General features: G+C 39.8%; 1 protein-coding gene across 2 annotated transcripts; it reads left to right on the top strand.

Moving 5' to 3' along the window:
• Positions 1-1,323: 1,323 nt before the first annotated feature.
• Positions 1,324-23,455, top strand: fbxw11a (F-box and WD repeat domain containing 11a). Of its 2 annotated transcripts, XM_074648970.1 has the most exons (14): positions 1,324-1,499; positions 5,169-5,273; positions 7,304-7,372; positions 8,257-8,476; positions 8,900-9,086; positions 9,404-9,494; positions 10,691-10,828; positions 14,673-14,791; positions 17,802-18,051; positions 18,224-18,342; positions 18,555-18,665; positions 18,760-18,838; positions 20,909-21,073; positions 22,190-23,455. In XM_074648970.1, the coding sequence occupies exons 1-13, from the start codon at positions 1,461-1,463 to the stop codon at positions 21,068-21,070; spliced, it is 1,689 nt and encodes a 562-aa protein (XP_074505071.1). In that variant the 5' UTR covers positions 1,324-1,460; the 3' UTR covers positions 21,071-21,073; positions 22,190-23,455. The 2 variants fall into 2 exon arrangements, with proteins under 2 accessions (XP_074505071.1, XP_074505070.1); XM_074648969.1 differs by lacking the exon at positions 5,169-5,273 and having other exon boundaries at positions 1,331-1,499.
• The last annotated feature ends 907 nt before the right edge of the window (positions 23,456-24,362 follow it).

Genomic DNA, 24,362 nt, shown 5'->3' with positions numbered 1-24,362 from the left:
TCTTGGTATTCATTAGTGTCCTCCTTGACATGAGGTGATATGTTCAGATAAAATTAACTTATCAAATTTTCAAGAATCTAAATCTGAATTACTAGATTCCACCTGTGACATATTTGATTGCATTTGTAAATTAATCTGTGACTGCCTCATGTTATCAGAAATCCATTCAAAATCTGAATTTATCAATGCATTCCTGCGGATACAATTTTTTTTAATGTCATGTTGGTCATCTAGAAAATGAGATTTGGCCTTTACTTGCCTCTATTTGGGGACATGAGCAAAAAGATACCCAAGGAGTTTTTAAATAATGGCCTTTTTTAATACACCAAACATCCATTCTCTCTTAAAAAATGAGTCATTGATTCACAGGACAAGCTATGGATGTAAAACTGCACAAAGGAGCTTTCTTTGATGAATTCTCAGAGTAGGCACCAAGTGTGAAGGAGGGAAACAAAACATCCTGCATTTTACAGCCTTAAAACATGCCCAGGGAAGATAAAATTACACCTCTGAGACTGTAGGATGTGAGTAATTCAAACATTAACACTCGACTGACTGCCGGCCACATTTCTTTAAAGCCTATGGGATTCATAGGAGAGTGTGAACAAAGGTGAACTAAGGTGAAGGATGACGGAAACTGAAGTTGTGCCTGGTTTACTGAGTTTTCTGGATTACTTTGTTGATTAAAGCCTGAAATGGGTCTTCTCATATCAAATCCATGTTCACGCAGCTCCATGTTTTACTCCTCAAAGTTATTCCGTTAACTCTGACCTGCTTTTTTTTTTTGCAAGACACCCCTGGTGTAACTTATGTCACTTTTATCCCTCTCCACTTGATTTCCTGTGTGGATGTACTAAACAATTGGATGGAAATGTACTGAAACAACCCAAAACATCTTCTCAAAATTGTATTTGACCATATTATGAGCAAGCAATAGGAACACAACCATAAATCCTTTCATCATAACTTCTGTTACTGTTTTACGGAGCGTAAATTTTAAATGACCATTTCCTCTCACACATGTCATAATTAAATAAGCCACATCCTGCATGCAGCATATCATAGCAAAAAGCTATGCGGATGATTGATTTTTTTGCCTTAGTGTATTCCACTTCAGGATAGCAACAGCATCTTCCATCCATTTGCCCTTTTGTTTGGGGGAGTCACCGGGGGAAGCCTTGGTAGCACGGTGAGCCAATCAATAAAAAGCAAAGCTATGAAATCACTCCCCCTTTTGACAAAATCCCTCCAATCAGCAGCGTTTTCTCATCGCAATGGGGCGTTAACCATCCACCCCATCCACCCACACCAACACCCACCCTCTTCTGACACTGCCCTACCAAAGCCGTGTGTGGTGGTTGAGCGAAGTGAATGACGTCTCTGCATTTGCGGGCCGCCGACGCAAGGGCTGGGTTTCCATTTTCAAGAGGAGCCGAGTTTTTTCGGGGGGGATCGTCAACATGGAGCCGGAGATGGAGGACAAAACGTTGGAGCTGATGGTAAGGATTGAGTTTTTCGTTAGTGGCAAATCCGCTGAACAATCCCAGGGTGTTCAAAGTATCACTCTTGGTGGAATAGGAAGCTTGATTTCGACGCGCAGGAACGGAGCTCTTGAAGCGGCTCTTGTCGGGAGAGGTGGAGGAGAAAAGGAGGGGGAACCAGAAAACAGAGGGAGGGCCTGAAATTATCCATACATTTAGCTTAAGAAAGTTCCTCACACAGGCCACATTAACAACCAACATCTTGACTTCAACATCTGATAAATGTACGTGTTGTTTCTGGGTCAAACTGGTAAACACAGGAGGGATTAAAAGCTAGATGTCAGGCCGAAGACAGTCGATGATTCTCGGTTGGTAGCGCTCACTACTGCGGTGACGCTGCGCCACTCTGAACTGGGCCCTGTCTGTGATACGTTTAGCCATCGGAGCTAACAGAAGCTAACACAGGCGATGAACCACGTACATTTACGGTTTATTATGTCGTTTAGGTTTAAAACACAACCTATATGATTATATACGTGTGGCAAAGTGGAATATGTTTGATAACACAACGGGATGTCGGTTTAAATCGTAGTCATGTGCTTGTTCTCTGTTTATATTTTCCAAGTGCGTAGAAGGAAGTGTATTCATTCACACGATTAGCGAGGTAGCAATTAGCTTCACAGCTAACAAATGCTAAGCTGTACATGACAGGCATTAGCATACAAAAACAGTCAATCTGGCAGGGCGATAAAATGTGTTTTTGGTAACAAGAAGCATTAAGCGTCATTATAATATGTCGTTTCTCTTTATATGCGGTCAGATTTGAACACTGTTTTCTTGTTGAAATGAGTAGCTCTCTTGATAAAGCTAGCCTAGCTAGGCTAACGTTAGCTTCGTTAAAAGCTAACATTAACATCACAGGGGTCAAAGTGGGCTCAAAAGGAAGAGGCCAATTAAGATAACACACAGATGTGTGTTTTGTCAATGAACTTAAACATGGATTTTTACTTTCGTTTGGCAACTCATTATCTGTATATCTTGGAATACCACATAGCCTTCAGGTTTCTCTCTAACAAACAAATCAATTGTATTGCCATACTTGCTATTGACATAGCAAGTTAAGGCCTAGGAAGTAATTTAGTATCTTAGATTGTTAAGTAGATTATATGGACATGGACTAGGTGTTTCCTGTTGGGACACAAACGTGCCTACTTTTGCTATCCACAATTACTACAGATGTCTGTAGATCATTTGAGAGGAATGAAATGCCAGTAAATAGACAGATTGGTCATGGAGAGAACAGTAAATTACTCATCAGACTGTAGGGAGGTGTTTTAAAGTTAATCAAATTTTTAAAAAGTGATTAAAATCACTGAGGACAAAGCAACATAATGAAATGTAATAGATGCATTGCTTTCTAAATCTCCCATTGGTTATTTGATCTTTTATTTTGGTCTCCAAGTTAAAATTAATTATTAGAAAGACTGAAAACAGAAGCACTCACTCCATCACAGTATAAGAAATCAATGTTGAAAAGAGATTATCAGTGTTGACTATGAAAAATAATTTATCTGACTAGAGCAATATACTGTATGTAGCCAATGGACTTAAACATGGATAGAGTTTACTTTTGTTTGACACTCATTATCTCTATTATCTGGAATACCACACAGCCTTCAGGTTTCTCTCTAACAAACAAATCAATTGTATTGCCAATACTTGCTATTGACATAGCAAGTTAAGGCCTAGGAAGTAACTTAGTATCTTAGATTGTTAAGTAGATTATATGGACATGGACTAGGTGTTTCCTGTTGGGGCACAAACATGCCTACTTTTGCTATCCACAATTACTACAGATGTCTATAGATCATTTGAGAGAAATGAAATGCCAGTAAATAGACAAATTAGTAATGGAGGTAAACAGTAAATTAAATCAGACTGTAGGGAGGCGTTTTAAAGTTCATCAAATTTAAAAAAGTGATTAAAATCACTGCAGACAAAACTAAAATGTAAAAGATGCAATGCTTTCTAAATCTTCCATTGGTTATTTGATCTTTTATTTTGGTCTCTAAGTTCAAATTAATTTATTAGAAAGACTGAAAACAGAAATGTACACAAGCGCTCACTCCATCACAGAATAAGAAATCAATGTTGAAAAGATATTAATAGTGTTGACTGTGAAAAAATAATTTATCTGACTAGAGCAATATACTGTATGTAGCCAATGGACTTAAACATGGATAGAGTTTACTTTCGTTTGGCACTCATACTTTATATCTGAAATACCACACAGCCTTCAGGATTCTCTTAACAAACAAATCAATTGTATTACTAAGTTACTTCCTAGGCCTTAACTTGCTATGTCAATAGCAAGTATGGCAATACTTGCTATTGACATAGCAAGTTAAGGCCTAGGAAGTAACTTAGTATCTTAGATTGTTAAGTAGATTATATGGACATGGACTAGACATTTCCTGTTGGGGCACAAACGTGCCTACTTTTGCTAAAGGGTTCTATCCACAATTACTACACATGTCTAGAGATCATTTGAGAGGAATGAAATGCCAGTAAATAGACAGATTAGTCATGGAGAGAAACAGTAAATTACATCAGACTGTAGGGAGGTGTTTTTAAAGTTCATCAAATTTATTAAAATCACTGCAGACAAAGCAAAATAATAAAAATGTAATAGATGCATTGCTTTCTAAATCTTCCATTGGTTATTTGATCTTTTATTTTGGTCTCTTAAGTTAAAATTAATTATTAAAAAAGACTGAAAACAGAAATGTACACAAACGCTCACTCCATCACCGAATAAGAAATCAATGTTGAAAAGAGATGATTAGTGTTGACTATGAAAAATAATTTATCTGACTAGAGCAATATACTGTATGTAGCCAATGGACTTAATGAATTTATACATCTCTGTTTCCCTCTCACTGAAGAATGATTACACATATTAAATGGAGGAAATATGCATTTCTGCTGGGTTTTGGAACAAACAGAGCTACAAAACATTTAGAATTTGTCTGGGTTGTGTCTGTGTATTTATTTTGATTTAATTTTTTTTGTCCCAGTGTTATTCACTAACCACTCATGAGAGTGGGGATGGCAGAACAGTGGGTGGGGTTTCTGTCAAATCAAAAGTGACAATATTGACAATTACTCCCATTGCCCCTCCCTCTCCTCTACCTATCCCCACCCAGTTCATGTCTAATAATGCTTCTGTGTGTATGTTTATCAGTCTGTATCTTGTGTGTGAAGGAGTGTGTGTTCCTGCGCTCACTGTGCCAATGTGTGTGTAGCTCTAATACTGGTTTTTCCCCTCACTATCCCCCACCTCCTCCCCTCTTCTCTCCTCACCTTTGATGGTTACACACCCACCTCCTCTCAATTTCAAACCAAACTTTATTTATTTTTCTATTGTTTTTTTATATTCTCAACACTTTTCCACACTCCACCTGTCCTGTTCCTCACCAACTCCTCACCACTTCCATCCATCTGTCCATTCATTGATCCATCCATCTCCTTTGGTTTCCTCCTCCCAACCTCCCTCATCAACCCCCCCCTCCTCTTTTCCTTTACTTCCCATCTCTGGTCTCTCGCTCTTCCCTTTCTCTTCCTCCCTCACCCTGTCCACTTCGTTCTCCTCCTCCCGTCCTCCCTTCCTCTCTCTCTTTCACACAGTGCTCTGTGCCTCGCTCTCTCTGGCTGGGCTGCTCCTCGGTGGCTGAGAGTTTGTGTGCACTCAGGTGCCTGCAGAGCATCCCCTCCACCCGGGCTCACAACCAGGTTCTGCCTCTCTCCTCTTAATTCTGCTGCTCCTCCTCCTCTCCCTTCCCTTCCTCCCTTGCCATCTCCTCACCCTTCACTTTTCTTCACCCACTCCACATGACTCCTCATACCACCTTGGTGCAGACAGCACCCACTCACCCCCTCACCCTCCTACCTCCTCACCTTCTGTTGTCCTTTCCTCCCTGTTGGAAGCACACTGCTCTCAGGTTCTTCTCTGGTGCGTCCTCAAACTCTCTCTGCTTGACACACATTTGTAGTTTTATAAACTGTAATTGACTTCCTTATAATCTTGTCAAATCATAGTTCTTGCATCTAAATTAGGCCCCAGAATGCTTAAAAAGTCAGTAATTGTGCCGTGTAATGAAAACAAACTTTTACAATCAGTTTGAATGGTAGACTATTTCCAAAGTAATTTGGTGTGAGTGAAGGAAGGACGCAGGGGGTACCAGAGAATAACCCCGCACTGAGGAGTAACATTTTTCCTGCCTTCTACCTGGAGGTGTGAGGGCCGAGGTGGGGGGTCTTCCTTCAAGCTCTGAGAGGCTACATGCTTGCTTGCCTGCCTGCCTGGCCAAACCTGGTCTGTCTGTTTTTATTTCTCCTTCCTTCTCTTCTTCTGCTCTGCATGATCATCAACACCAGCAAGCCCATTCTGGCTTCTTGTCCTGTCTGCTTTGGTCTTGGTTCATGACCGTTTGTTTTGTTTGTTTGTTTGTTTGTTTGGTTGTGTTAGTGCCAACCACTGATACTGTTCTTTGTTGATTTTACTCTCCACATGTAGCCCCATCACCAAGTTAGATGGATAACTACACTGAGCAAAACATGTAACAGCTCTTGAGGAAGTTCTGGGTTTCACTTAAAAAAAGAATATTTAGATAATTATTAATCCTGTTTTTAAGATGGGCCCCTGGTTCAGCCCGCCAATAGCAACTCTAGAGAAGCACTAACAGATAGGCTATTAAAATAAATACACAGGCAGACCTCCATTCTAGCTGTTTAGCTGTTTTCAAAAACCGTGACCTTGGCTCAGTCATCACCTACACAGATATGCGATAGCATTGACCCTCTACCAGGTTAAAGACCTCGTGTGTCCCATTTCCCCAAATCAGTTTAATATATCTGTGAAGTCCATTTTTGGTGTGTTTCATATGGAGTTGTGCTGTTCCTGCTTATTTCTGGAGAATTTTGCAGCGTATTCTTTGAAAGAGTCTTCATACTTCAGGAATATGCTTGTTTCATGAAAATGTTAATTTTACTCTGTGCAAACATGTTGGTTCAAGGTGGTCTCCTAACATCCGTCGTATCTTCAGTCACAACTAAAACCAGTACACATGAAGCCCCTTAAGAGGAGAGCAGGTCTCCATGTGGTTGTTTTTTATGTATATAATGATGAATGTAAGATTATGATATTGCTGCCTGACTGTCCATGACTCCCAAAGAAGTGTATATGTGCTATAAAGAACCTGATATTTGCCATTTATGTATACGTGTTTTTATTAGTAGTAGTGGTAGTAGTAGTTCAGCATCTCTCTGTTACTGCCAATAAGTGATTTGTGCCATAACCCTGTTATGTTTGCAGTGCACTTGTAAGGGAATTAAGTCATGCTAGAAATGGGTGGGATCTGGTTACCTCCCATTTTTGTCTATCTGTCTATGTACTGTAAGGCCACTATCTGATTTTAGTTTCATTACAGTCATGCCTGAGCTGCTGCCAGTGACATACCCAAGATGCTGCAGTTTCATTTCCTGTCCAGACTACTTAGCCCACATCACAGACAAGCAAGAGAATAGATTTCTTTTGTTGCAGTGCTTAGTTTTTTTCACCCCATATGTGTGTGTATGCACGGGTGTTTGTGCGTGCACGCCTCTGAAGTCATGATGGTTACCCTTCCTTGGCTGTGTTTGTGGCACTCTTGTGTCCAGCGCTGTCCACACCGCTGCCCTGGCTCTCACAGCGCCTTTCACACAGATGCAAAGAGAATAAAACTAACCCGCACTTTCTCTTTGTTTTGTTTCTTTTTCTGCAGAACACATCAGGGATGGAGTCACAGAACCTCGTGGACGATCTTTCGCCAAAGAAGAACACAGTTCTCAAGGTGTGTGTGCATCAGGAATGGCATCTAATGTGTGAATTGTTTACTTTTATTTAAATCTCCTACCCGGGGGAACCCTCATATACATTTTTTTTTTGTGATCAAACTTGTATTATTCTTTGAACCAAAGAGATGTAGACATATAATCAGCAATACAGCAGTGAAGAAGGTAATCAAACAAAACACTATATGTAAAAGGATTGGTCAGTAAGACTTAACAATAATATGACAGACCAACAAAAAGCACACATAGTCAAAGTCCATACATCTAGACATACATACGTATAAACGTAACGTAAAAAACATACGCACTAATATATAATTCTCTTAAGTCAAGAGGCCTTTAAGTGCTCCACTGTTTGGGCCTAAAGTCTTATAATTTCCTCTTGTGCTCCATGGCCCTCATATAAAGGTTGATATTGCAGTTAAAGCTTTCACATGCTTCAAAATTGTTGAACATTTGAATTAGTATAATTTTAACAATGTTAAATATGATTTATTTTGGATTCACAGTATAATGTGACATCCAAATTGATATATACTGTGTATATATAAATGTATGTCCTGTTCCCTTCATGCCTTCTTGTAAAAATCTCACACTCATGTTGACAAATGCTGTTGACATTAATATCTATTTTTAAGCATTTTTTCCTATTCCCACACATACACCCACTCCACTGCAGGCTTCTAGTGGTTTAACGAGCTTTAACCCTAAGCAATGAAAATTGATTTTTAACTTAGTCCATTCTGAAACTATAAGACTCCTCTTGATCCTCTTCACAGACTGTTATAAGGATGGGAAAAAGACTTGAAAGTTAATGATGCAGTATTGTGTTTATTCTACTGTAATAACTAGATCTGAACTCAAATGTTTTTTTTCAATACAGCTTAGTAATGGTCCTGTTGTGGGGTCCCGCAAGCGCCCGTCAGAGGGGAACTACGAGAAGGAGAAGGAACACTGCATCGCCCTGTTTGACCAGTGGTCGGAGGCCGACCAGGTGGAGTTCGTCGAGCGCCTGATCTCCCGTATGTGCCACTACCAGCACGGCCACATCAACTCCTACCTCAAACCCATGCTGCAGAGGGACTTCATCACTGCGCTGCCAGGTACAAACATACATATATATGACTGTACAGTAAGGCACACAAAAGATTCAGCATTTTCATTTTTTTACTGGTTTCCTTGAAAAATGCCCTGATTTTATAGAAATAGAAGATTATTTTAAAGTGATTTTTTATTTATGTCCTGCTCTAATGAACACAACAAAAAGATAAAACTAAAGAAAGTTTGCCTTACAAATAGTATTCCTAAAATAGTTTTTGTATTTTCTTTATCTGATTTTGTTTTGTAGCCATTTTAAAAAAAAGATTTTATTAAATTCATTTATTATTAATTTATTATATATCTATTAAATAAAATAAACATGATTACTTTTGAAAATAATGAACCCCAGGCACAGATAAACTGACCATATGAAATCCTATTAATTTTGAAGCACTCACTCCGCCTCTTGTCTTCCTCCCTTTTAGCCCAAGGCCTGGATCACATAGCGGAGAACATCCTGTCTTTCCTGGATGCACGCTCGCTGTGCTCGGCAGAGCTGGTGTGTAAGGAGTGGCAGAGGGTCATCTCTGAGGGTATGCTGTGGAAGAAGCTCATCGAACGCATGGTCCGCACTGACCCGCTCTGGAAAGGCCTGTCTGAGAGACACCAGTGGTGAGAATGGACATAGACCCATTTACTTACACAAATATACAGTGTTAGCTAGCCTACCTTTGTTTACATTGAGATCTAAAAATGGCCAACACACATAGAAATTAAGAGGATGCTTTCTGAGGATATAGGTAAACTACTTGTTTTCAGTGTGCTTGTTAGTCTTCTAGTTTTTGGCATTGCATTTAGGATAAAAGAAAGGAAGAGAAGGAGGAAGTAAGGTTATACTCTGTTGTTCTTGAGTGTCTATTGTAGATGGGGAAAAAAAAGCCCCTGTGGATACAAAGCAGCTGTCATTCTTATATTTTTCTTTCCCCCAGGGAGAAATATCTGTTCAAGAACCGCACGTCAGAAGTCCCACCCAACTCCTACTATCACTCCCTTTATCCCAAGATCATCCAAGACATAGAGGTAAGAGACAGAGAAATGGATTTCAGTATTAACTGAACACTTTTCTTGTAGACTTCAGTCAAAAGTAAAATATTTTTTCTTCGTTGTTAAAAATGTAACTTTGCTGTCTGCAGGGATAGTATGTAATACCGCAAAAACTCAATAAAACATGAACTGGTTCATATAGACCCATTTGAAACTGACATAATATTTTCTGTAGTTTTTATAGAGTAATGTATATGCATCACTGACCTACACGTGTTTTTTTTTATTAACCTTAAACAAGGTGGAAAAGTCTAATTTGACTACATATCCCATTGGTTAATCTAATAGTGCTGTTTTAATATAGATCAAATTGATTCACACTCTGCAGCAGTTCTTTTTACACAGAATGGTCGGCAAATGTTGCTTCATTCACACATAGCAAATGTTGATTACAGCTAATTAATAACGTTGAGCTAATTGTCTTGGTGTTATTGTAATCACAATAATCTCACAAACACTTTCCACCCGGCTGGATCAAATCTTTTACTGGGTCGTGTCTAGAAGGTAACCCGCAAATCAATGCCTAACCTCAACCATTCGAGGTCAATGCCTAACCTCAACCATTCGAGGTCAATGCCTAACCTCAACCATTCGAGGTCAATGCCTAACCTCAACCATTCGAGGTCAATGCCTAACCTCAACCATTCGAGGTCAATGCCTAACCTCAACCATTCGAGGTCAATGCCTAACCTCAACCATTCGAGGTCAATGCCTAACCTCAACCATTCGAGGTCAATGCCTAACCTCAACCATTCGAGGTCAATGCCTAACCTCAACCATTCGAGGTCAATGCCTAACCTCAACCATTCGAGGTCAATGCCTAACCTCAACCATTCGAGGTCAATGCCTAACCTCAACCATTCGAGGTCAATGCCTAACCTCAACCATTCCAGGTCAATGCCTAACCTCAACCATTCCAGGTCCATGCCTAACCATAACCTCTCAGGGTCAATGCCGAACCTTAACCATTCGAGGTCAATGCCTAACCGTAACCATCTTGTGAGAGTTTTTGAATTGCGTGTTACTTTTTAAACCCTTTTACTGTCCCCTCTAACAACATTACATCACATGATATTTGCCTCTATCTTCTCTCTCTGCTCAACTACAGTGATTCTCTTTCTCTACGGTTGCCTTCTGTGTTTGTCTTATTGTTTCTCCCTTTTTTTCTCCAGACTATTGAGGCAAATTGGCGATGTGGCAGACACAACTTGCAGAGGATTCAATGTCGCTCAGAAAATAGTAAAGGGGTTTACTGTCTCCAGTACGATGATGACAAGATCATCAGTGGCCTTAGAGACAATTCCATCAAGGTATGTATTGAACATCAAGGACAGTGAGGTCTGAGAGATTATGACTTGGCCCAATTTATTGTTATCTTCGCCACTGTGCGCTGCCACACATTGGCTCTTTTTCTAAACTTTCTGTTCCAAAACTACCTCAGAGATCTGTATAGTGTTTGCAGGTTCTTTGATTTACAACTGGATAAAAGGGTTGTTTTATTATGTGAGGGATACTTTCTTTATGTTCTAATCATAAATCACTCTGTTGCTGTCATCATTGTCTAAGTGGACAGTATATGAACTGGCAATGCACTGAAAGCTAATGGGAACAAAAACTTATTGCCTAGAATTACAGTTGGTAGCACCTGTTCTGTACAACAGCAAAGCAGCAGGCAGGGATTTCCACAAGAATATGGAGCAGCCAGCTTGAGGTGACCGGGGCCATGCTCCCCCAGAGAACAATTTAGCTGTAAAATTCAAATTTTGGTTCCCCTTGCACATTTTAATGCACTTTTCCATCATGTACACTGCTCTTAATTAATACATAGTTTAATGTTTACCCGATTGTAAAGATATAGTGAATTATTGTTAAGGAGAATTAGGCTTCACAGCCCACACAGTCTTTAAATAGCTTTACATTCATACATTAAAAATAATGTAATCTTTGTAATTAGGAGTCATTACATCTTATTTATTATTTTTATATTTATTTATTGACACCTTCACTGTAAGGTTTATCAAGACATGTCACAATGATAGTTAGTGTATTGTTTTACTAGAAACATAAATGCACTTTTATTCAACGAAAATGAACAAGGCTATTTTAAGAGGGAACATGTTTTTAATCCCATGTCTTATCGAGCCTATGTATTAGTTAAAGGGACTGTTTGTAACTTCTTACACGTATAAATCAATCCGGGTCGATGTCCCATGCGCGCTTGCGTGTGGCTACGCTGTTCAGACAAGACTCCAACACAAACTACACGGAAGCACCAAAACCGCAAAGTTATATCTAGTTAAGCCTGTCTGTTAAACAGTGTTGGCCTCGGTCGGAAGACGCGGGGTGAGACCGTAGCTTTGGTCTCCAGGGCCGGAGTCTCTGCTGTACTTTGCTCATCTGCCTGCCTACTTGCCTTCACTCACACGCCGCGCTCGTTCTTGCTATTTCGATCCACTCTCATGGAGAGTTTATGCGCGCACACTACACACTGGCCAGGAGAGTTAGTAGCTCTGAGAATATCTAGTGAATGTACAGTGGACGTTTGTGCAGAAATAAATGCTGCAGCTCCTCCAAACCAACAGAGGTTTCCCGTGTCTTGTGAAGTGACGGGGCTCCGCAGCGAGAAACGTTATCGTCTCTGACCGGGTGCCGGTGTCTCCCCTGTTCCCTCCGACCGCGGTCGGGAGGCTGAAGCAGGAAGGAAAAGCCAACACTAGGATCAGCATTGATTCATGGAGAGACCTTCGTCTGGTCAGCTAACATTACTGTCAAGCAGGTGAAATATAGTGATATTGTGGTTTTAGCTGACGTGTGTCGCCTCACTGTTTTGAGCGATGCTCATTCATGTCTATGTAGAGCGAGCACAAGCGCGAGCCCGACGCTGACTTTCGTTGACTTAACAGCCACAGGTGTCGCTGTTAACAAGCATTTCTGATTCTTACAAACAGTCCCTTTTAATATGAAATTTAGGGTTATATGGTATATGGAAAACGCAGCGCTTTCAGTGGACTTTTTAATTCTTACTGCGCAATTGTCAAGTTGCTGCCACCGGTGTTTTCTGAAGAAGCCTGTCTAATGAGGATGTCCCCTGTCTGTGCTATCAATGCAATTCTTAATGCCTTTCGTCAACAATTATTTTGCTAATATATATCTAACACAGAAGACTAACCTTAACGTAAGTCTCCGCTAAGTCTGCTCGGCAGGACACAACCTCTCAGCTGAGCGCGCACACACACATTCATAGAGAGCTTGTTGGGGCGGGGATGAAACAGACAGGCACGTTTCTCTATCATCATGCTCGCATTGTTTTGAAGCGGAGGCTGGTGGTCGTAAAATGTACACGCAAAGCGCACTTGTTAATTAAAACTATTTTTTTTTTTAAGTATTGTATATATTATAAAATTAATATAAAGTAGCCGCCTGGACTTAAATGAGTAGTGGTCTGCTTGGCCGGCAGCCGGCGCTTATGGAAAGCTCTGAGCAGGGCAGGAAACGCTCACCAGGACCAGTTGATTGCAAAGTAGTGAGTGTGGTTAGTTGTTATTGCTTCTTTGGCCATTACAATGCATCCTTCCACATTTCCCACACACAGTGGAGGGCCAGCACTTTGCATTTTGTAAAGAGGTTGCCCTTATCAATATCCCCTAAGTCAATCTTTTTTAAGGGCAGAGTAGTCTCAACCTCATCTTTGATCAAAATTAAAGTCACATTTCAGTTTGTGTGAAAAATTGTAATGCAAATAAAAGTAAAACCAGTTTAAACTCTTTATCTGCAACTCCAAAGCCCATTTATTAATTTTAACTGATATTTCTGTTGTCATTTTTCAAATATTTTCATGACTGTGATTCATAGCCTTGAAGACTGGAATATCACTAAACCCATCCTGGTAACACTTGAACATCAATATATACATTTGGACTTTAACATGGTTAAGATTATATTTGTATGCCTCCAACAGCCGTGGCCGGGGGTGTTATGTTTTCTGGTTGTCCGTCCGCCTGCCCGCCCGCCCGTACCGTACCATTCTCGTGAACGTGATATCTCAGGAACGCCTGGAGGGAATTTCTTCAAACTTAACACAAAATTTGGTGGTTAAAGGTCAAGGTCACCGTAACCTCACGTTCATCCCATTTGTGTGATATCTCGGGAACGCCTCGAGCGAATTTCTTCAAATTTGGCACAAATGTAGGGCATTTCATTACATCTGGCACAAACGTCCACTTGGACTCGAGCATGAACTGATTTGAATTTGGTGGTCAAAAGTCACTGGGACCTCATAAAACTAAAATCTTTGGCCATAACTCAAGAATTCATATGCTAATAATGACAATTTCACACAAATGTGTAACGGGATAAAATAACGAAGTGATGACATTTTGGACAGACATGGATGTTAACTGCAACCTGACTGGTTGTCGGAGGGATACAACCGCGGGGCGAGAATTCTAGTTTATGTTTCATTACTTCATTACTTACTACTGCTGAGGCAGTGAAAACATGGCATGTATCAGTCTGCCCTTCTGTCCCAAACTGACATGTAGAAGTAATTAACATTGATCCCATTTGTGTGTTTAAGCACCAGCAGTTGAGACAGCCAAAAATGTTGCCTGTGAGAAAGACATGCATGCTGTGTGTGGGGGGTTATTTCCTTCCTACCTGGGTTTGTGTATTTATGAATTGAATTTTTTCTTCTGGCTCAGCATGGCTTATCATCTTATTGTCTATGGCGCTGAGCTAAACCAGCAGACACTGAGACAGAACACATGTGAATTATAGGATGAAAGGGCTCAGCTCCAAACCCGTTGTGTGTTCCACTTATCTGTCTGGCCTGGCAGAAGAGGAGAAGATGATGGAGGATGGAGGATGGAGGATGGAGGATGGAGGAAGGAGGAAGGAGAATAGCGGATTTGTCATCTTATTGTTCTGGAGGAGGCTGACGCACACCTAGGGACGAGCTGAATGGCTCTTACATACACCCTCATCTCAGCGCAGCAGTGGGGAAATGGGGCATGAACACTGCTGTTAGAATAGGCCATTCTTAGAATGACCCAAATCTGCAACCTTTTCACAACCACTTATTTTTCCTCCTCTTTCTCCCTCTGCTTCACTCGTCTTTCTCCCATCTCTTCCTACTCCTCTCCTTTCTCATGATAGATCTGGGATAAGCAGTCTCTGGAGTGTCTGAAGATACTGACCGGTCACACAGGATCAGTGTTGTGTCTGCAGTATGATGAGAGGGTCATCGTCACCGGGTCTTCTGACTCAACTGTCAGGTACGACATGCATCTTGTTACAGAAGGCTCACACTGTATTTTGGGGTAGGACCAGCGAGTAGTGTCAGCAAGGTAAAAAAAAATATTCAAATCGCTGAAGTAACACAGTTACTCAGTGTTAATTAGGCTGGATGTTTGGATGACTTCAGGGGATTTACTGCACAACTATGCTTGGATCAAATGTCAGTAGTATATATATAGTTACTAACCTATTTCCAGTTTAAACGCACTGTACATCCATGGTTAGCTTTGGCAACTTAATGAGACAAAAAGTAGATGGGCATTTATAGATACTAGATTTATGAAACTCAAAACTTTACTACTATGCTAAACACTGTATAACAGTCAGGTTATAAGTCAAAACTATTGATTGAACGATTGATTACTAACTTAGGATGTATCTGTAAAGACAAGTTAACACCAACATCAGTGTTGAAAAACGTTCGTGCCACAAGTACATGAGACGTTTGTTTCATGTTCAAAAGTGTTCAAAAGCAGAATAGTTTCTGCAGCACAGGTTATCTAACTGACAGGAATGCTTCAGTGGTTAGATCAGATACACAAGGATTAACATCTATAAACGGATTTCCGCATATGAATGCAGAATCAGTTGGCAACGGGACAAGATTTTGGTATCAGAAGCATTCTGCTTTCGGTTTGTAGTTCAAATAGTACTGACTAATCATGTTTGAGCAGGCTTTGGTCGCAGGTAAACAGTTTGTGTGGAGAGCAAAAGAGGTGGAACACATTGGCTGAAATGCAATCTTGGAACCCATAGGCAATCGTCGGACAACAATTTAGTCAACAAATGTCTGCATATGAATACAGATATACAATCCCGTCGTGGATGTCGTCTCTTGACTCTTAACTCCATGTCTCGAGTTGCTAATCACATTGTAACAATGATCAGCACACGAAAGAGGAAGTCTTAGCCAGGATATTTGCTGGCTACACCGGAACCCCAGAAATATTGCCCGTTGCCCCAGCGGCAAAATCGTCGTCAAACCGAGCTGATGGGTTCAGAATTTGCAAAAGGATATATTTAAATGATAATAATTCATGCATATCAATAATAAATAACTGGATTACTTAAACAAGCTTAATTTAGCCAAAAGCTGTATTCCTGCTTTTAGTGAAAAACTAAAGTCTTTCACCCTAATCTACTTTCTCACTTCACTACATTACAAATGGGTACAGCCAAAGCCAATGAGAACCATCTGGCTCCATAGCCACTATTCTATTTAAGTATATTCATCCCAACATTGAAAAACAATTGAAAAATGGCTTTAGTATGCCATATGTCATTCAAAAAGTCATAGTATAGTATGTCATAAAAAAGTCATAGTACAGTATAATAAAAAATCAGGCATCAGCTTTATTACAGTAACCGAACAAAGTTCTATGTAGTTTGTGTTTCATCAAAAGCATTGTCTGGTTCTGGTTCTGACTGTAACAGCAATATTGAATCACTAATGAAACAAATGTTTAACCCTATTTTTATATATGTTAAAGAGTGGTTGCCATTGATACCAAAAGCCAAGAATTGGTTGCCAATTTCTCAGCATTTTGCAACTACTGGATGATGTGTTATGCTGTATTTTTTTTTTTTATATGACAGAATAGTCACTTGACGGATAGATGTACTTTTAGAAGCTTTAGTCACAGTTGTAAAGGGTATGATTTGATATATTTCAACTTTATCACAAGATGTTATTCAATAGGTTTGAATTTGGTCAGTTTGTTCATTCATTCAAAATGAAGAGCATCTGTAGAACATAATGAACAATAGGGCATACACAGAGCAAAATGTACAAAACTACGTATACTGTACTATTTGTATGAGGAGATGGCGTGTTTTCTTATCACCTAAAACAGTGGCTGTTGAGTCTTATCTCTTCAAAGCCTGCCATAAACCTTATGCAAAATACGCCTCTGCTTTTAAAAACAGGCTAAATGCAGTTGATTTAAACTATAAATTTGATAAATAAAATGAATCCGGTTGATTAACAATGTAAAATGCATGTTTCTAACCATATTGCACCAAGCTTGTTATAGTTGCACTGCTCAAAAAAGGGTACTATTGCTATAGACATACTATCATTTCACATACTGTATGCTGATAGTCCGTTTTGCACCCAGTCAAGACCAAAATACCTACTGCTGCCCCCACCCAACATACAGTTGCTGCTCATAGTCTGGCAAGAAGTATATAAATGTTGTCATTTATTATTTCATAATGAGTTAGATTTACTATCATTACTAGAGATAGTGGGATATGTTTTATTGCAGATATTTAAAGACCTGGCTGCGTGTGCTAATGTTGACGCTTGCTTGGCTACTGCACACAGAAGCTCAACATTAATTCTCTTATTACTTCACACTTCAGCTGCACACATTGGGCGGTATCCAAGGAAAATGTGACTTCACTTCCTTAGCAACAGCTTGACAGGCACTTTGTTTGTAGGTTTCGTTGTCAGCTTTTCCAGTGTGTTCTGCGTTTGACTCTCAAAGCCCAGCGGTGCAGTTCAGTAGCATGTTCTTCACAGCCACCCCTGTGCGTGCGTGCGTGCGTGCGCGCGCGTGCACACATGTAGTTCATACAGTATGTGTGAACTCTGAGTTACTCTCCATTGTAAAACTAATAAACATAATTCTCTCTCCTGTCTCCATTGTTTTCCTTTTTCCTTCACTCCCATTACATTTATTTTCCACTCTCCATCTTCAACCTTTTTTCTTTCATTTTGAACACTCTTACTGCTACCCTTTCTTTTTCTTTCCTACTCGCCCCTTCCTCCTATCATTTTCCACTTCTCTCACCCCTTTGTCTTTCCTTCCTTCTTTGTCTCACACCCCTCCCCTCTCATTCCACATCCCCATCTTTCCTTCCTGCCTTTACTTTTCCTCTCTCTCTCTGTCACCTTTGCCCTCATCATTCCACCACCATGTCATTTCTCCTCACTTCTGTTTTCTCTTCCTCCATCCCTCTCCTTCTACCCCTCATCCTCCGTAGGGTGTGGGAGGTGACGACGGGTGAGGTACTGAACACACTGATCCACCACAACGAGGCAGTTCTTCACCTGCGCTTCGCCAACGGCCTGATGGTCACCTGCTCCAAGGACCGTTCAATCGCCGTCTGGGACATGGCCTCTCCTACTGACATCAGCCTACGTCGTGTCCTTGTGGGACACCGGGCTGCTGTCAACGTGGTCGATTTTGACGACAAATACATTGTGTCCGCCTCAGGGGACCGCACCATCAAGGTAACGAGAGCTGAGGAGGTGGTTTCCAGAGAAAGATTTTTCTGATAGTTACTGCAGGGTAGAGTTTTATAAAATGCTTCATTGTTTCAAAGTGGTTGTTTGGTAACTTTGTACCTGTCTGAATAAATCCAGGCCATTGTTTCACAAAGGTTATTGTGTTGCACCCTTGTAGGTATGGAGCACCAGCACCTGTGAGTTTGTGCGCACTCTAAATGGTCATAAGAGGGGCATCGCCTGTCTACAGTACAGAGATCGTCTGGTGGTCAGTGGCTCATCTGACAACACAATCCGGTACGTGTGTGAGATTAAACATGTATATGGTTTAAAGTATGTAGTATTTATATTTGCATACAAGTAAGATCAGTCAGTCAATAACACTTTGTATCATGCAATTTAATTAGGCAAAAATAACCATGTACTCAAATGTCATTGTTTCAACTAATACAATAGTGTAGGGACTGTATGTTGCCTTACATGTGTTAATAATGCTTCTCTTTCTCCAGGTTATGGGACATAGAGTGTGGGGCATGTTTGCGAGTGCTGGAAGGTCACGAGGAGCTGGTCCGTTGCATTCGCTTTGACAACAAAAGGATTGTCAGTGGCGCTTATGACGGGTGAGTCTGGCGCGCGCACACAAACACACACAGCTTTGTGAATAGAGACACATTTTGTTTCTGACGTTGTGTCGTCTCATGTTTCTCTCTGCAGCAAGATCAAGGTGTGGGACCTGCAGGCAGCCCTGGACCCACGAGCCCCCGCCAGCACATTATGTCTGCGCACTCTAGTGGTGAGGTCCTTTTGATTTAGCCTCATGCACATGTTACTTAAACTGCAGTTCCTTAAGGGCTGCCGCGATTAGTCGGCATAATTGATGACGTTGACGTCATAAATAATTTAAACCGACGCATGTTTTTTAATGTTTAGTCCTTGTAGCTGCTAAATGCACGCATAAAGCCATAACATTGTCTGTCCACTACCTTAGAAATTCCATTGAATAAGTTAAAAAAAATGTTTGAAGAGAAACTCTTCAGTTTTCAACGGCTCTATGGGCAGTAGCCTTCATGCAGATGAACGGCACCTGGTCTCCCTCCATGCTGCAGGGCATGGAGTTCCCCCCACTCGGCCGCTCAGAACACACCGTCAAAGTCTATAGACTTTTGCTGGCGGTCACCTTTGCCAGTGTGTTGGCCTCAACATAAGCTTAGCTCGGGCTTTGTGTGAACTCTGTGCACTGCGGCATGTAGGGAGACTGGGCTGCCGTTCAGCTGCATGTAGGCTACTACCAATGCTACAGTGACACAGCCGGTGTGTTCTGACAATGTATGCATGTACAGTATAAGATAAAATAAGATATTCCTTTATTAGTTCCGCAGTGTATGTATGTACAGTATGTATGTAATGGTGTCTTATTGATTTTGATTACAAACAGGAGTAAGTGTACTGTTAGAATATGGGGAGCATATTTTAATATTCTATTATAACATCTTTATTTAAGACTTTAGGGGTTGCGTATTTTTATATATCATATAATGCTCCCACTCAGGGTCTGAAATGAACCCTTTTCACTGCCTGCCAGTGGCAGACAAGTATTTTTTTTTTGTCTCTCCACTCAGAAATTTGATCTGCCACTTTTGAAATCTATGCGCTAAATGAAGGAATAACATTTTATATCTGATGTCATTCAATGTTTGATATATTTAACTTAAAAAATATTATATACATGGTAAATTACAGTGTTTGAATTATACCGTGGTGCTTTGATTAAAAAAAAATCTTGTCAAGCTGCTTAAAGCTAGTGTTAGGAAGTTTAACAGGTCATAATTCTCTCTCTAATATCTATTTTATATTGCTGTGAAAACATCTCCTTCAAACAACTGGATTTATTCAAGTTTCTCACCAAAAACTTAATTTTACGAGATAACATTTGAACACATCATGATAAGGTTGTAATTTGCCTTCGCCCAATAGTCCTTTTTCCTGAGCAGACTTTGAACGCCTCATAATAATAAGAAAAATTAAACATTTTCATTAATTGGTAAAAAGGTCCATAAATTAATCGATAGAAAAGTAGTCGTTAGTAGCATCCCTACAATGGTAGAGTATGTCATTAAAAAGTCAATAGTGTACCATTAAAAAGTCATAGCATGCCAATAAAGTCATAGTGAAGTATGCCATAAGAAAGTCATAGTATAGTATGTCATAGTATAGTATGCCATAAAATAGCCATAGTATAATATGCCATTAAAAATCATAGTACAGTAAAGTATGTCATAAAAAGTAATTAGAAATCATAGTATAGTATGCAATAAAAAAGTTTATAGTATGGAATAAAAAAGTCATAGCATACCAATAAAGTCATAGTACAGTATGTCATATAAAGTCATTAAAAATGATATTATAATATACCATTAAAAAGTCATAGCATACCAATAAAGTCATTGTATAGTAGGCCATAAGAAAGTCAAAGTATAGTATGTCATAAAAAAGTCGTAGTATTGTATTTTAGAGAAAAATGTAATTTCAATAATGAGTATAATTAGTCAAATTTAATAACAATACATTTCCAAATACCAATCTAACTAGAATATGACAGGTCATTACTTCAGAGTGTTGAGATTGAGTTTGCTAGAATGATCACGACAGTATGATCATACATCAAAGGGTTGAATCAGTTATTTTATTTCAGTTTAATAAATAGTCATAGTATAGTGTATAGTATGCCATAAAAACCTGCAACCAATGCATTTCGTTAGCGACATCACTCGCCATCACAAACGTCCATGATTTTTTTTTTAGATTCCATGTGTGCCTGTATGCATAGTCTGTAAATATAATCTCTTAATTCATGTCTTTTCAGGAGCACTCTGGCCGCGTGTTCCGTCTCCAGTTTGATGAGTTTCAGATCATCAGCAGTTCTCACGACGACACCATTCTGATCTGGGACTTCCTGAACGTCTCGACCAATGGCCAGTCAGAGGGACGGTCTCCCTCCCGCACCTACACTTACATTTCTAGATAGCAGGTACAAAGACACACACACACACACACACACAATCACACTTAGCTTATAAGACCTGTCTGCAAAAATGTTTCGTCTGGCATAACACATGAGAAGGGCTGACTGATTTTGAAAAAAGATCTAATTGCAATTATTTTGACTGATATTGCTATTGCGATGTAATTTGCGATATTAGAGGGAAGGATCATTTTTACATAGCTCATTTTCATTGAAAAACATGTTAAAATTAATTATGGTGTGATTTTTGCGGGGATCTGTACCAAACAATGTTTTCTGTAGTAACTTAAACTCTGGGTCAGTTACCATGGTAACTGACTCTGTGAACCTAACCTACTCGCTGGCAGGTTTTCTTCAACAAACCCTGAGTTTCTCTGTCTCCTCCTTACAGAGCCAGACATGCTGCTTTATTTCCTCTTTCATTCAGTCCGTATCAAAGCGCTTATCAAAATGTATGAATGTATGTATGTTTGTTACTAAAGACTATCTAAAGTTGGCACTTTTATGCGCTGTCAGTCTCATTTTGCAAAATTAATTTTTTATAACACTGTGACTGAGACTGTCAGTATGTTAGAACAGTTCCACTAAAATGTTTATTGTACATAAATTGTAATCTCAGTTTCAATACTAAATGCTTTAAAGCTTAGACACGTAGGATCAATGAATAATGATCTTTCATAATGTGATTGGTCGCACTGATGGAACATGATTCATATAATATTGGAGATCACATGTTAATATTTCTGAGTGAACAGGATGATGGTACAGCTGCAGAATTTGAGATTGAAAGTTAGTTTTTTGTTTTTTTTAAATCGGCTGCATAAAGTCTGAATGTGTTTTAAGAGCATTTCAGTGGCTGTGTTTAAATTGACTACATTTGTTGAAGTAGCAGAAATAAAGTCAAAGAATGCTGTTGAGCCAAGATCAAATTTAATTTAAAATGGTATTTTGACACACAATTGCCTTTAACAAATATTGCGCTTCCTATACACATTGCGATGTCTATAAAATTTTGATTAATTGTGCAGCCCTACACGAGGTTGCGTATGTGTGCATAGTTAGAGAATCATATTCAGCCGGTGTGTGTACGCTTACTGAGCAGACATTTTAATACCCCTCCAGGTGGCGCCATCCACCGCACCCTTTCTTGGAGGAGCCCAGGGCTGATTGGCTGATGGGTGCGTCCATCATGGAAAGGAGCCCATCTCTTCTCCTTCCTCCTCGTCATCTCTCTGTCCATCTCCCACCCTGCCCCCGCCACCTCCGACCCCCCTGCCCGTTCTGACAGACTCTTGAGCTTGTGCCCATTGCCTGCCAGTACTGTGACATGCACACACAGAAACGCACACACACAGGTCAACACTGATGCGGATTTCCTCCTACAGAACCAACACAACTTTCCAAAGAAGTTCACCTTCTAATACTAATTTATGTTTTGTAAAGTACACTAATGACAGTATTAACTTAGACCTTACATAAGTCACAAGCTCCCTTTTTGTCCCCTTGATACAAACTTAAACTGGCTTTTGCTCCTCAGTTTTCAACCCCAGGTTTCCACAGATATGGAATCGCTTATATTTATATACATTACACACACACACACACACATAAACATACACACACACACAGTGGCACAGTTGGACAGAGGATGACTGGAGCTGTGATGCGGGAGACAGAGACTCTTTACTCAGCTCTATGAAAGGAGGGAAGGATGGGAGATGGAGGGAGTGAACGAGGGAGAAATGTGTCAGGGATTACTTCCCTGCTCCCTCTCACTCCCTCGCACTCCTCCCTGTCTCTCTCTCTCCACCCCCACCCCCCTCTAACCCCCAGAGATGCACACTCGCTTGGAATATGGGGGCGCACACACTCAAGTTTGCGTGAGTGTGTGTTTGTGTATGTGGACTTGTGAAACGGCAGAACAGAGCAGAAGCGTCAAACAGACAGACATGCATGTGAGGTTGCCTTGGATACAGCATCCCGGTACACCTCTGCTTTTTTTTTCTCTTTAACTCTTACTTTCTTACTGTTTTTTATTACTGTTATTTTCTCATTTTATTTGAGTATTTTGGTTCTTAGTACAAAAATCATACTAAGCGTAGTCCTCTTTCTATTTCCCTCTCTCTTACTGTCTTTTCCTCATTCTTTCTTCTAACTTCGACCCTTGTTCATCTGTCCCTTTCACTCCATCTTTCTCTCCCCATCATCTACGTGCTTGCTTTGGTTATGAGAGAAGCTGGAACTCAAGAGCTCAAATTTAGCTGTAAACGGAGTTGTCTTGTCAAAAATTGTGTTGTATATTAAAAATGATTTTTTAAAGAAGAAAATGACCTTATTGTGAATAAAGTACTTGACAGTGGTGGAGTGTTGAGCCAACTGTAACATGAATGAGTGTCTAATTGTCTGTCTGTTCTTGTCTGTGTGCATGTGTGAGTGGATTATTGCTATGCTGCCTCTCTGTCTGACATGCAGATACTCTCTCTAGGCCTTTAGTTGTTCCTTTTGTACTTCAGACAAACGGAAGGGAATCAGTCCTACAGACAAAGAATATAGGTATGTATTTGTAATGTTGTGTGGAATTCCTAACTAGATTTTTCTAGAGATCGCAGCATCTTGTCTTCCTGAGTGGAGTTTTTTTCAGTTGACCAACTCAACTGAGCAAACTCTACTAATTTAACCTTTTTATGACTTTGACATATTATACTATGAGTTTTTATGACATACTATGACTTATGACATTTTTATGACCAACGATACTGTGACTCTTTAATTTTGTTCCATTATCGTTCTAGAAAGTACAAGTTTAGAATGCGTTAAGTTACAGTTCTACAATGTTCAATTTAGAATGCGTTACGTTACAGTTCTACAATGTTCAATTTTGGAATGCATTACGATACAGTTCTAGAATGTTAACGTACAATTTTAGAATGTGTTACGGTACAGTTAAATGTTCAATTTTAGAATGCGTGACGTTAACGTTCCACAATGTTCAACTTTAGAAGGCATTATGTTACTGTTCTACAATGTTCAACTTTAGAATGCTTTACGTTATCGTTCTGATTCTTTTTCCGATTGCGACTCTTATTCTGATTCCGATTGTTATTCCAATTCAGATACAAATTGTTATTCCAATTCTTATTCCGATTTCAATTGTTATTCAAATGCTAATTCTGATTCCAAGAATTGGAATTCAAAGCAGAATTTCAATAGGAATCTGAATAAGTATTGGAAACGGAATAAAAATTGAAATCAGAATTAGCATTGGAATAAGAATTGGAATCTGAATCAGGAAATG

The sequence above is a fragment of the Sebastes fasciatus genome, chromosome 10, assembly GCF_043250625.1.
Source record: "Sebastes fasciatus isolate fSebFas1 chromosome 10, fSebFas1.pri, whole genome shotgun sequence".
Lineage (NCBI taxonomy): Eukaryota > Metazoa > Chordata > Actinopteri > Perciformes > Sebastidae > Sebastes > Sebastes fasciatus.
This window is presented reverse-complemented; position numbering and strand designations above follow the sequence as displayed.

What these genes read in the sequence shown, in the direction of transcription:
- fbxw11a (XM_074648970.1), top strand. Translation starts at nt 1,461, where the DNA reads ATGGAGCCGGAGATGGAGGACAAAACGTTGGAGCTGATG. An exon ending in CCACCCGGGCTCACAACCAG is followed by an intron (nt 5,274 to 7,303) that starts GTTCTGCCTCTC and finishes CTTTTTCTGCAG; the next exon opens with AACACATCAGGGATGGAGTC. An exon ending in TCTTCTGACTCAACTGTCAG is followed by an intron (nt 14,792 to 17,801) that starts GTACGACATGCA and finishes CATCCTCCGTAG; the next exon opens with GGTGTGGGAGGTGACGACGG.